General features: G+C 39.0%; 1 protein-coding gene across 3 annotated transcripts in view; it reads left to right on the forward strand.

The window, feature by feature from the left end:
• b3gat2 (beta-1,3-glucuronyltransferase 2 (glucuronosyltransferase S)) overlaps nucleotides 1-15,126 on the forward strand; it is a 91,554-nt gene that overhangs the window by 26,838 nt on the left and 49,590 nt on the right. For all 3 annotated transcript variants that reach the window (XM_067528997.1, XM_067529016.1, XM_067529006.1), the window contains exon 3: nucleotides 12,598-12,746. In XM_067528997.1, the coding sequence (XP_067385098.1) occupies nucleotides 12,598-12,746 (149 nt within the window). The remainder of the gene's footprint in view (nucleotides 1-12,597; nucleotides 12,747-15,126) is intronic.

The following is a 15,126-nucleotide window of genomic DNA, read 5'->3' on the forward strand; positions in this document are numbered from 1 at the left end:
GTCAGTCACCGCTCATTTTCCCGCTCCACCCACACGCCGCTGCCTTTAGACTCTCTGCTGGAGACAGATCGTGTTTGTAAATACCATTAAATTTAGAAGTGTTGCAAATGATGATTGCATGCTTACATCATCATCAAACATATGTGGATGCAGCTGAGGGCACTGCATGTGTTCACACTCACACACACACACACAAATGCGGGTGTGCCCCCGGGATTAGTGGTAATTAAATCCCCGATAATGAAAGCGAGCCTCTCTTTTTTTTCTCACCTCCACCTTTCGTACTCAACCATGGTCAAGATCTCATATCTCCCGCTTTCTCCTAACCCTCCTATTCCACCTAGACTCTCTGTAACACTAATTATCAACCTTACTTTTACACTGGGCTATATAATCACCCTGTCAATTTGCAACACTAAGATTTACTGCTGCTACTGTATTATGAAGCTTTTTTTCTTGCTTTAAATTCTGCAAGAACAACAATGGCTGCACTGAGCAAATGGCCCAAACTTTATTCATTCTTAAATTAATATTCATAGGATTTACAATGGGGTGTCTGCGGAGCCCTGAGTGAGTGCCAACGTGCGTCCTAATAGCATTGTGTTATACACTGGTGTATTGTTAGCAGACCACTAAAGCCTTCTATCTACTGCTCTGTCTCATTTAGACAGACACAATGAAGTCTGGACAATGGTGGTGTGGAGTACTATTAACCTCAGTGTGTGTTTCAGTGATTATGCATATGTGTGCTCACACACAATTACATCATCCAACTAATGAAAAGACAGACAAGCATATCAACGCACACACACGCACACTTGCTAGCACTTGAATTGATATGAGTGGACAAGTGTACTTGTTCGAAGACACTAACACACATGATATTTTCCAAGAGAACAGCAGAGATGCATCTTTGCAATGCAGGGCAACAGTGTCTACGTGCACACACACACAAAATACAAGATGCATGCAGACCCAGACACACCAACACAAAAACAGTTGTACCTTCACTGAAGTGGTACTTGTGCCTTGTCTGTGTTCCCTGAGATGGGGACATGAAAGTGTTTAACCCCCAGTAACAACTAGTGTTTATACGCTGCTTGTGAGATTGTGAGATGAGAGCTGGAAAGAGACAGCAAGCAGGAGCAGTCAGAGGCGAAGCTGAGACTCTTTCTCCTGCACTGGAGGACATGAGTGAGAGCTGAACTGAACCGCTGAATAGGCGAGAAAAACTCATTAGCATAATATGTGATACTTGTGGGAAAATTATAAACAGCTAGAGGATTAATGTTGCAATCTTCTAGGACACAGTTATATAATTCAGGTAGGTTTTAAATGTTCATTGTATGTTTTTATTGTATCCTTATTACGCACACACAAACATACGATAATATGCATTTAATATGGTGGTTTGACTTTCATCTGCTCCTCTGGAAACAGTTTTACCAAGATTGACACTAATTGTCATCGAGTGCAAAACCCCCAGAGACATGTAGAAATGAGATAATCACACGTCATAAATTCAACTAAATGCAACTAAAAGCCGTTAAAGCATCGATAAAACAATTCATGGAAATTGTTAAAGGTTCATACTACAGTGAAATGATATTATAAAAATGATGTCAAAAATGTCGATGCCTCGATAACTTTGTCAATTGTTAGGTGTCGTCTTTGTGTCATGACGTCAAAATGTGAACAGCATGATGAAGAGGACTGTTTAAATACAAATTGTCATTGAGCCAGAACATTTAGCGGTCGATTCCCGAGTCAGACATGATTCATTAATCACATGATTTTTGCAGCTAATCGACTTGTTGTACAAGCGCATGTTATGGAATAAGAACTGAAAGACTGAATAGTTGGACATGTGCATTCAAAAGTTTAGAGAAGGTCAAATTAAGTTCACCTGTAAAGGCTATAGTGCATTTTAGGTGCATTCTGAAATTTCAAAGTCAAAAATCCAGATTTGTTTTTGTGTGAGAAGTGTATAACTCACATTTGTGGGAGACAAAATATTCAATGCGTCATTTTTAATTAAACATATCTTCAGTGCACCTGTTTACATGAAATGAACACCAAACATTACTCTGTTATGTAACTGGAGACCTTTCCTGAGAACTGTGTAATGCTTTGCAGCACTATTGTCATAATACTTGTAAACGAATGGAAATGTGCAAATGTCCGTGAGTAGGACACAAACAGGTTGACAGTTGTGTAAAAGTGAATTACAATGGTGCAGGAGACCAATGTACCAAATACACCCAAGAAAAAGAACCCAACCAGATGATTTCACTAAACAGTTTTCTTACCTGTGGTGGGATAGTGCATGTCACTTTTAGTACTTTAAAAAAAAATGTTAGCCACTTGTTAATCCATCATTTGATACTGAGCTATCACACAAAGACCCCACTAAGACCTTTGCAAGCTTTTTCTTTCAACAAATGGTGTTTTTGGTCGTATGGGAGACAGAAGGGGACATATGTCCTAGGTATAAAGGTTGCAGGAATCATCAAGAACATCCGTGAATCTGTCTGCACCGATCTATTAAAAAAAAACACCACTGAATCATACAATACTTGCAGCCCCTGATTGTTGTGTAGCATAAAAAAATTTTCATTTGTTAAATCTCTGCAGCCATCTGAAGGCAACAAGACGGATACAGTGGATAAATCATCAGCCTCAGATTTGAGAGCAAAGGTTTATTATGCACGGCTGTCCGCTGTATTTATCTCGATTAAATCACACGCAGACACTTCCAGGCTGCCGCAGTGGTTTATCAATTCTGCGAGTAACTGGCTGCTTTCACGCTTTCAAAAATAAAATTTCAATTATCATGTGGGAATAAGAATGTAAGGTTCAATCGATGCTGTCACATTAACGTCTGCATGAAAATGTATATGATTAATTTTTATCATTATTGTATAAAGTAAATAAAAAAAACCACACTATCTCCCTCATGCTGCAGATTGATGTCTCTCTACATTCTACATTCACTAAAAGTTCCCTGAAGTGGATCTGAGTGTTTAGTTGGATGAACTGCTGATAGAGGTTGCATACTGTAAACAGCTTATGGTTTTATTGTATTGCATTGTCACAGTCGTGGTCACTGAGTGTGCTTATAAATGATCTGTTTCAGCCCTGGAGGTAAACTCCTTTGTATTTCATATCAGCTTTTGAATTGAAAATGAATCACAGAGCAATGGACAGGAACCGAGACAGTCACAGAGGAATGAATAGAATAAACATAAGAATTGGCCGCATGCTTGCATGTCAAGGTACACGATTGCCACAGACAAAAAGCTTTAGGATACAACAAGATAACTCGCACGAGATTGTGCCATCTATTGTTTTCATTATCTATTTTTATGTATTTGGTCTTTTTACTTTATTATGTGTTGATTTATGATTGATTATTGATTATTTTCTTTTGTATTGTAGTATTTCAGTATTTAAACATGAGGAAACAACAGTAGTTCACGGTTTTTACAGTAGTGATGTCATGATCCGGACTTCCTGCCCAGGACTTTTATTTTGTAGCCCCTTTTACCTGCTACCTGCCTCATGTTTAAGTCATCATTCTGATTGTTTTCACCTGTTCGCCGGTTCATTTATATCCAGCTCGCCCTTCGTTCCCCTGCCAGATCCTCCGTCTTACTCCCGGACAGTGCACCTGGTTTACCTGACATGTGTTTTTGGACTTCTGATTCTTGTTTTGCACTCGGTTGCCTGTTCCCCTATCCGAGGTTTGGTTTGTTCTGTTTTTAATTCTGTTTAGTTATCTCAGCCTTATATCCTCGTGTTTAATGTTTTGCTACCTGTCGTTTTTCTTTTTTTCGTGTCCTCCTCTCAGGAGCGAATTTATGTTAGTCCTTTAGTTTTTTCGATTAATAAACCTATTTGTCAGTTAACTGTCTCTTCACTGGGGTCCATCCTTATACAAAACCTGACAAGTAACTTTGAAAACAAGAATCATTTCACACGCCCACAAACACAAGGAGCACGACTCCTTACATTAGTTGCAAAATGAAAGACCTTGTTTAAAACTATACAATTATTTTTATTAAAAACCCAGTTTTGCCAGCATAAGTCAAACACATGGTTCATATGATTAATTTCAGTTTGAATCAGACACACACTGCTGTGATCTATAATCTAAAACAAGTTTGTGATTTTCTCATTATATAATCTGGGTTGGATTTTATAAACCTGTTAATACACCTCAGAAGATTATTACGGAACATTAGTGAACAAACAACATCATGAAGACCGGTTGTGGAGAAGTTTAAAGCAGGACTGGGTTATAAAAAATATATCCAAAGCATTGAACATCTCATAGAGCACTGTACAACCTATCATCCGAAAGTGGAAAGAGTGTGGCACAACTGCAAACCTACTAAGACATGACTGGTCAGCTTAACTGACAGGCCAGGCATGGAGAGCATTAATCAGAGAAGCAGCCAAGAGGCCCATGATTACTCTGGAGGAGCTGCAGAGATCCACAGCTCAGGTGGGAGAATCTGTCCACAAGACAACTATTAGTCATGCACTTTACAAATCTGCCCTTTGTGGAAGAGTGGCAAGAAGAAAGCCATAAGAAGTCCAAGTCATGTGGAACAAGGTGCTCTGCTCAGATCAAAATGGAACTTTTTGGCCTAAATGCAAAACGCTATGTGTGGAGGAAACCCTTCACATCACCCCGAACTACACCATCCCCACCGTGAAACATGGTGGTGGCAGCATCATGTTGTTAGGATCCTTTTCTTCAGCAGGGACGGGGAAGCTGGTCAGAGTGGATGGGAAGACGGATGGAGCCAAATACAGGGCAACCTCAGAAGAAAACCTGTTAGTGTCTGCACAAGACTTGAGACTGGGACGGAGGTTCACCTTCCAGCAGGACAAAGACCCTAAACATACAGCCAGAGCTAAATGGAATGGTTAAGCTCAAAGCATATTCATGTGTTAGAATCACCCAGTCAAAGTCATAAAGACATAAATCCATTAGACAATCTGACAATCTGTATTGATTGCATTAGATTGTACAGTTGCACCTATTAAAGTGGCCAGTGAGTGTATATATAGAACATAAACTATGTCATCACAAAGATCCATAAATCTTCAGTGCTGTACCAGAAAAAACTAAACAAAACTGATGGCCGTGTTTGAATATTAACAATAAACCCTCACAGTTTAGGTTAAGAAAAAAAAAATGTTCATCACATCCAGTAAAAGTTCACAATTCAAGACTATTATAAATAATAGGCAGGTAACAATATTTAAATAGTCAGGTTGCTGTATGAACTCTATGATTTTATATGTTTGCTGTATGCAAAAATATGTATGTATGTATCCTTCTCCTGTTCAAACCAGCTTGGATTTAGCAGATCAAAAAGTTGCATATATTCCATAGTCCTCGTCTCTGATTATTTTCCCAACAATTAACACAAATTAAATAAATATCATTAATTTTTATAAGAACTAGCAATTGTGTCCAATCACTGTTATTTTTTCCCCCGCAAATTTGACCTACACTCTGTTCTGTCCCTAAATGCCTTCTTCTCACTGGAACAAGTAGCCTTAGATTTTTATTAATAACACAAAAATATCCCAACTATTTTTGCAATTTTCACAGAGAAAACAACAAATGAAAAACACTGTGATGTGTGTGACATTTTTTAAGACAGGTTACGACAAAATAAGGCATTTTAGACCAGCCGCCAAAAGTGGCCCAAAGATACATATTACTGTTCGATAAAATTCGATTATTGGGATGGAAAATCTCAACCGCAAAAGACCCCCCCTCACATTTTTACTGCCACACATCCTACAACCAGGGCAATGCAACATTATGTGGTTGTCACTGTCTCTGAACTGCCTACAAACCTCACACAGAGCTGCTTTCTGAAGAAACACAGATTACCTACATATTATAGTGTCCCTGAACACACTTTGTCTTTAATGTAAACCTCACGCACATAGGGAAATGATCAAGTTAAAGTTTGCCAATCAAATGCCGACAAGATGCGCCCCCTCCAGCAAGTGGTGCCCAAGGCGACCACCTACTCTGCATCTAGACACTATTCACTTAACTTTTTCCACATTTTGTCACAGCCTGATTCCAAAATCCAGATCAAATTCATTACTTTCCTCAAAAGTCCGGGGAGCACCGGGGAGCATCGGTGCACAGCCATTTTCAGATCTCTCCAGAGATGTTCAATCGGGCTCAAGTCTGGACTCTGGCTGTGCCACTCAAGGACCTTCACAGAGTTGTCCTGTTCCAGAGCGCTCTGGAACAGGTTTTCATCAAGGATGTCTCTGTACATTGCTGCATTCATCTTTCCCTCCATCCTGACTAGTCTCCCAGTTCCTGCTGCTGATAAACATCCCCACAGCGTGATGCTGCCACCACCATGCTTTACTGTAGGGATGGTATTGGTCAGGTGGTGAGCGATACCTGGTTTCCACCAGACATGGAACTTGGCATTTAGGCCAAAGAATTCAATCTTTGTTTCATCAGACCAGAGATTTTTGTTTCTCATGGTCTGAGAGTCCTTCAGGTGGGCTGTGATGTGCCTTTTACTGAAGAGTGCTTTCCCTCTGGCTACTCTACCATACAGGCCTTATTGGTGGAGTGCTGCAAAGATGGTTGTTCTTCTGAGAGGTTCACCTCTCTCCACAGAGAAAGGCTAGAGCTCTTTCAGAGGGACTATTGGGTTTTTGGTCACCTCCCTGACAAAGGCCCTTCTCTCTCGATTGCTCAGTTGGGGCAGCCAGCCTGCTCTAGGAAAAGTCCTGGTGGTTTCAAACGTCTTCCATTTACGGATGATGGAGGCCACTGGGCTCATTGGGACCTTCAATGCTGCAGAAAGGTTTCTGTACCCTTCCCCAGATCTGGGGCTCAATACAGTAATGTCTCGGAGGTCTACAGACAATTCCTTGGACTTCATGGCTGACATGCATACTATTAACTGTGGGACCTTATATAGACAGGTCTATGACTTTCCAAATCATGTCCAATCAACTGAATTTACCACAGTCGGACTCCTGTCAAGTTGTATATACATCTTAAGGATGATCAGTAGAAACAAGGATGCACCAGAGCTCAATTTTGAGTCTCATGGCAATGGCCGTGAATACTTATGTACATGTGATTTTTTTGCAAAGGTCTCAAACAAACTTCTTTTACATTATTGTCATTATTGTTTGTAGAATTGTGAGGAAAATATTAATTTGATTCATTTTGGAATAAGGCTGTATCATAACGTGGAAAACACAATGTGGAAAAGGTTAAGTGCTGTGAATACTTTCTGGATGCACTGGATATGGCCTGTGCCAAGAACCAGCTCTGTGGAGGACATTATGACATTTTTCAGCATCAGTCGACACTGCTGACGACTTGCTGCTCTCTTTTTTTCACCTGAAGTGTGTAAAGATTTGGTCATTTGCGACCTAAACATCACTAACAGCTATGCCAAGAGGGACTTATATGGCACCAGGAATGTGTCTGTGGAACTAAATTTAGATTGTTGTTCCTCCTTCCAAAATGAAGGTGAAGTCCTTCATTTCAGCAAGTCCCTGACACTCAGCTGTGTATTTCTAGAGAGCTGTCAAATAATCACTTTCACTTGTTGATAACTTAAATATATATACATATACATACATTTCATCTTAATGCTAATGTGGCTTTCAATACACATGCTGCCATGTAGGTCAGCTACAGTGGGTCTGCTGTAAAAGGAGACAAGATTAGTGGACGGACTCTGGACAATAGACTCTTGGACAAACACGGCTCAAATATACTGAGGCTGGCTACAGTTTAAAAGATGTCTGCTTGGTATCTATATGCTCCACCTGAGCTACATTGACTTTATCAGGGTCAATGTGTTGGTTAGTTTAAATATACGTGTGCAGTGATTAAAGTTTTCTTATGTCTTTTGAGTAAACCTTTAATGTTTTGGTGTCTGTGTTGGTTGGAGACTTTTTGCCATAAAATATCATGGATAATGTCACATTTAGAAACAGTGGTGCAGCACAATCTGCAAATATTAGTTCTGGATTAATCTTGAAAATGGCTCAGTCTTACTTGAGTCTGTATGTTTGTGTCTGTGTGCACAGCATAAGCATAAACAGGATGAAATGATGTGCTTGTGACAGCTGCTCCAGACTAAAATGCACCAAATATAAACCTATACACTAGAAGAATGATAAGCCAAATCCATTTGCATGTCTATGGTTTCTCCATCTTGGCGTGACCCACCCTGACACACTCATTAGTCAGAGGACTGCTGTCTGCTGGCCATGTGTCAGCACCTCAGGATAACTGCAGCCTAAATAACTGCAGTAGTTCAGCCAGGAGGAGGAGGGGGAAAAGAGATGATGGTGAATTCCTGGGGGTAAATTCCCACACTAATGCACTGACTGCCAAGGGATGCAATCCACTGATCTTTTGCATAAATAAATATTATTATTATATAATTATGCAAAGACCTTGCACATGTAAGATCACAGCAAAATCTGTTAGAATTTCTTCATTCTTCTTAGATAAAGCTGCTCTGTTTAGACATTCACACACAGTTAAATCAGAGCAGTTTTGATGAAGCATTGAAGGACTGTAACTCTTTCACACCATCGTATGTAGGTTATTTGTTGTGTTTTCCCACCTTACACCTTGAATGAATTAAAGTTATAGGCTATAAATAAGAACTTTCAGTGACTTTTATTATGCTTGTGAATTGTAAAGGTCTATGTGATTTTAAAAGGCTTATGGCTTAAAATATTTCAAATTCTCATCCCACTGCTTCAGATGCTGCTTCCTACGGCGTCAAATTTCACCACACGTTACTGTTGGATGCTCCACGAGCGCCTCTATATGATGCCAAGGGCACAAGTTTATATACCCGCAAAAACTGCGTTAGGGAAAATAATTTCAAGGTTATCTTACAAGATACTTTTTTTTTTCAAAACAAAATGCTACAAACAGTGACGTGAAACACATACTTCCTCACTAAAGTAACCACGTGCAGTATGTTGTGTTACAATCATTAAACCACACAACATCTTGCACTAGAGGTTAACCCCGGTCTCCTGTGGAGATAGTGTACACACTGTTGCCGAATTTTACCGGAGGATGGTTTCAACTCCTGCTGATACCTAAACAACATCCACCGAGTGAGAGTTGAGACTGTCCTCCTCCAAACTAAAATGCTGTAGGTTCTTTGTACCTGCAGCCAAAAAGATGATTCATGTTATTGTTTAAGAACATCTACAAGTTTTATCAAACCTTGACCTAGTTTTTAGTCTCTCCAAAGTCAGTCAAGTCACATGACAGAGAACTTTTCCACATAAGACCAAAGTTTAGGACCAGTGGTTGACACTGCTGTTTTGACAGATGGGATGTGACCTTAAGAAGGCAGCGAAGGCAGGAACTAACCCTAAGAATATTTACTTTCGGTGTAAACCTAAACCTGAGGTCCCAACCCCAAACAAATTGCTGTGTTTGAACAGTATCGTAGTATTGTAATGTAGCATTTTTGATGGTTTAGGGTGAAAAATAGTGTCACCATAGCCACTATTGTTGTGCCTGGTTCAAAAAAAGGTGCAAATTAACAGGCACCTACCTCCTTACGTAGTGGTTCTCAATTAACAAATGATCCTTTTGGTCATGTGAGACAGCAGAGACAAACCTATCGCTGCATGGGCATTAAGGAATAAATTCACAACTTTAATTTTTAAGCTATGAATAAATACAGACAAACAGCTCATCGGGACATTTTGAGAGACACTGAACCCCTAAGTTGTCCCTACTGTCTGCTACTTACTTGTAAGTCGCTTTGGATAAAAGTGTCTGCTAACTGACTAATTGTAATCGTTGGGAGCAAACAAAGACAATCTGGCAACTGACTGAAAGCTGTGTAGATACAGTGTGTTATGAATCAACTTAATGATCAGAGAGAAAGCAAGAGGTAGCAAGAGGAAATCTGTTGGAAGCGTGAAAAATATGTCTGGAAATTCGAATTTTAAAATGGAAAGTGTGAATGATACCATCCAGGTATTTTATTTCAACGTAAATGTGAATGTAGGACCTTATTGCTACAGGAGGTATGAGGCTGAAAGAGTTACCGAAGGCTGAGTAATGGGGGGAAGGTGCTGACTACATTTGTTTTCAGAACCTTGGGGGTGTCCTGAAGCTGCAGTGCGGGGTCTTAAAAGCAAATAACAGAGGGCGACAAAGCTCCTGTGCCTTTTATCTCTGGAAACTCCAGCAAACATGACATTAGCGCAATCACAATTTAAGTGGGAGCAGTGGAAACAAGAACCTCAATCTTATCTTCTGATCACACATGTATTGCCAGACTCAACAGCCTAAGGGGCCTTCAAAGGTCACGTCGTACATCTGTAACAAGAAAACATTTCTTCATATGCAGCAAATTAGCACTAAAAACATACTAGTTTCTCATGTCTGCAATTTCTCATCACACAGTAAAGCTCCAGGCAATGTTGGTTCTTTTGGGCCGTTCGTCCACCAATTTGGTCCAGATTGAAATGATTGAGCAGATTGCACACACACCCCCTCACCCACCCTCGGAATGAATTTGAATGACTTTATTGATTAACTGACATTTCATCTAGTGCTATCGTCGATTTACAGGTCCAACTTTGAAATGGCTCCTTTCCATCAACGTCGCCCATACGGTTACTGTGTGTTTCTTTTTTATTGAAAAATATTAGCATGTTGAATGCAATACTTGTGCTGCATCATGTGTAGCATAGTAATTATATAGTTTTATTATATTGTAATTATAATAGTTCCCATAGAAATGACTCAGGATTGTTCTCAGGGTAGTTCGGGATGGCGGTCGTCCATTTTGTAGCTGTTGCTACTAAAGTAGTCTACATAAGAATACGGTGCTGTTTTTACATATACATATTTCAATAAATACGCCAGAAACCATGACAATATGACATGCAGTTTATTTAGTTTTCATTCATTTTTCTAATCAAAATAATTCCAATTGAAATTAGCATTGAAATGCTACATTCAATACTCAATTGTCAATTGCAATATTCAAATTTGACCATCTTGCATGTTAAATCACCCATTAAATATTGATCTGCCATTTAATTAAATACTACAAAAACAATTAATTTATCATTTTTATCCAAATAATTCAAAGTGATTAAGGACGGAGATACCATGGCATTTTCTATTTAAAAAAATCTCTGGAACAACATATGAAAAAAAGAAAATAACATTCATACTGAGGAAATTACTACAAGCATTTCTCAGCTTTAAAAAATCTGATCTGACAATCTGACAAGTTTTATATGTGTTACAGCAGGGTTCCTCAGAGTCCTGAGGAACATTAAAAATGCTAAATTAAATAAAGGGGGCAAGAACAGTCGTGCCAAACACGGACAAACTGCGAAGAGCAGTGTGTCATCAGGCAGAGTGATCATTCAGAAACAATTTAGATCTACAGCTAACTGCAGGCTGCTGTCGTTAACTCTAATCCTCTTCAAGTGTTTCACATGTATTATCCTCAGCTCCATCTCTGAGCGGTGTTTTCTGTCAGTGCTAGACAGTACAAGTACTTTGTACTTAGTACATATCTGTGCTACACTTCTGATCACTGTCGCATTACACGTTACAATCCCGTTATTTCATAATTTACCACTTTGATCTTTTTTTATCAAGTCACAAGCGACACAGTAACAGTCAACACTTTAAAAACACATTAGAAATAAAACTAAAAAAGCATCAGATCATAGCTAAAACAGCTTCAACCCATCATTTATGTTTGTTACAATTAATTACTTAATGCCCCCCCCCACTCAAAAAATAAATAAATAAATAAAAATAAAGCAGTTCACAGAGGCAGGGAGAAAAAAAATAGTCGAGTACTTTTACTTTTAATACCTTAAAATACAAATCATGTACTTACTTAATTTTATTTAAGTAAGAATATCAGTGGATACTTTCACTTGAGTACATTTTTGAGTACTTCATCCACCAGTGGATTCTGTCAGTAAAAGGTCTTGCTAGAGGTGGAGGCAAAAAAGATGTAAAAGAGACTCAGTGTGGATCACCTCCACACCTCCTTCCTCGGGGTCAGACGACACACTGGATGTGTGAATGACATGTTCTCTGTGGACATGTTAATGGGGACAAGGTTAAGTAGAGCAGGGCAATGTTCAGTTCATGTTTAGTTGCTTGCATTTGTTTTATATCTCAGCTATTGAAATGGATTAGTAGATAACTGGAGGGTATAAGTATTTGTACATCTAGTCTCACAATGACAATTACTTTTCAACCTTCAAACATGTTCTCAGATGGTATCTTTTTACTTTCAAAGGAGTTACGTCAGCCATTTACTAATTTTTCTAATCAGATTTAATCTGGTCTGGCCTGCAAAATACTGCAATCAAAAACATCTGTACTTCCCTTTAACTTTCTCCGGCAAACCCCTGTGGTAAATGAATTTCATACCAACTGTATCATACTCTCACTTTTTCTGTTGGTGATAATAGACATATAATGTGCTTCTGTCTCACACTTTCTTTGTCCTGTTTCCTCTCCTCCCTCTCCGTCTCTCCTTTCAGGTTTTGCTGTGAACCTCCAGGTGATCCTGGCAAACCCACGGGCGCAGTTCAAGCGCCGCGGCTCTCAGCCGGGAATGCAGGAGTCGGACTTCCTTAAGCAGATAACAAAGGTCACTGAGTTGGAGCCCAAGGCCAACAATTGCACCCGGGTCAGTACACAGACGTCTGTGTCACCATGGCAACTGATTGAAAAGTCTTTTTGTTGGTGTAATAATGCCAGTCAAGGACTTCATGTGCTGCTCGCGGCTTGATGCTCAAGTCTAGGATATTTATCATTCGTTGTTCATTTTGCAGTTTTTTCATTGCTGTTAGCCATGCTAACAGATACAAACAGTATCCACAGCATTTTTGCAGTATTTTATATATATACAGTTGTATGCAAACCCCGTGATTTTCATTTACAAATATTTGGGTGTTTAAATCAGCAATTTCATTTTGATCTATCAAATAACTGAAGGACACAGTAATATTTCAGTAGTGAAATGAGGTTTATTGGATTAACAGAAAATGTGCAATGTGCATCAAAATGAAATTAGACAGGTGCATAAATTTGGGCACCCTTGTCATTTTGTTGATTTGAATACCTTTGACTACTTAGCCCTGATTAATTACAACCCACAACTGGTTTGGTGACTCATTAAGCCTTGAACTTCATAGACAGGTGCATCCCATCATGAGAAAAGGTATCTGAGGTGGCCAATTGCAAGTTGTTGTTTTCTTTGACTCTCCTCTGAAGAGTGGCAACATGGGGGTCTCAAAACAACAAAAGATTGTTCAACATCATGGTTTTGGGGAAGGCTACAAAAAGTTATCGCAGAGATATAAGCTGTCAGTGTCCACTGTGAGGAACATAGTGAGGAAATGGAAGACCACAGTTAAAGTCAGAAGTGTCAGGCTACATAAAATTTTGGAGAGGCAAAGGCGAAGGATGGTGAGAATGGTCAAAAACAGCCCACAGACCACCTCCAAAGACCTACAACATCAACTTGCTGCAGATGCAGGTGTCACTGTGCATCGTTCAACAATTCAGCGCACTTTGCACAAGGAGAAGCTGTATGAGAGAGTGATGCGAAAGAAGCCTTTTCTGCACACACGCCACAAACGGAGTCGCTTGAGGTATGCAAACGCACATTTCGACAAGCCAGCTTCATTTTGGAATAAGGTGCTGTGGACCGATGAAACAAAGATTGAGTCATATCATCATAACAAGGGGCGTTATGCAGGGCGGCAAAAGAAAACAGCGTTCCAAGAAAAACACTTGACCCACAGTAAAATTTGGGCGAGGTTCCATCATGCTGTGGGGCTGTGGGGCCAGTGCCGGTACTGGGAATCTGGTTAAAGCTGACGGTCGCATGGATTCCACTCAATATCAGCAGATTCTTGAGAATAATCTTGAGGAATCAGTCACAAAGTTGAAGTTACGCCGGGGCTGGATATTTCAACAAGACAACGACCCAAAATACTGTTTAAAATCTACTTGGGCATTTATCCAGAGGAACAAGTACAGTGTTCTGGAATGGAATGTTCTGGAAAGTCCCCAGACCTGAATGTCATTGAACATCTGTTGGGGGATTTGAAGCGGGCTGTCCGTGCTCGGCAACCATCAAACCTAACTGAACTGGAGATGTTTTGTAAGGAGAAATGCTCCAAAACACATTCATCCAGAATCCAGACAGGCTGTTATTTCTGCTAAAGGAGGCTCTACTAAATATTAATGTGATTTTTCTCTTAAGGTGCCCAAATGTAAGCACCTGTCTAATTTCGTTTTGATTTTCTGTTTTCATTTTCTGTTAATGCAATAAACCTCATTTCACTACTGAAATATTACTTTGTCCTTCAGTTATTTGATAGATCAAAATTAAATTACTGATCCAAACACCCAAATATTTATAAATGAAAATCATGGACATTGTCCTAAACTTTTGCATACAACTGTATATATATGTATATATGTATGTATAACTGTGTGTGTGTGTGTATATATATATATATATATATATATACACACACACACATATATATATATATATATACACACATATATATATATATATATATATATATACACACACATATATATATATATATATATATATATATATATATATATATATATATATATATATATATATATATATATATATATATATATATACATATATATATATATATACATATATATATATATACTGCAAATACTGCAAAAATGCTATATCTTCAGCAAGACACTGAACCCCAACTTAAATGCTCCCGGTGTGTGAGTGTGTGTGTGTGTGAATGGGTGAATAAGAAGCAGTGTAAAGCGCTTTGAGTGCTAATAGGTAGAAAAGCGCTATATAAGTGCAGAACATTTACCTTTTACCATATATTTGGTTGTGTATACTTTTTTGAAACCACCACTGCAATGGATTTGAGATGAAAAAATAGACTCTCAGCTTTAGTTTTTGCCTATGGGATGAACCATGTACTGTAGGAATTATAAAATATGTTATTCATAGACTCTTGGTTTTGGTGGTAAGGTACTGGTAT

The sequence above is a fragment of the Channa argus genome, chromosome 1 (assembly GCF_033026475.1).
Source record: "Channa argus isolate prfri chromosome 1, Channa argus male v1.0, whole genome shotgun sequence".
NCBI classification, from domain to species: domain Eukaryota; kingdom Metazoa; phylum Chordata; class Actinopteri; order Anabantiformes; family Channidae; genus Channa; species Channa argus.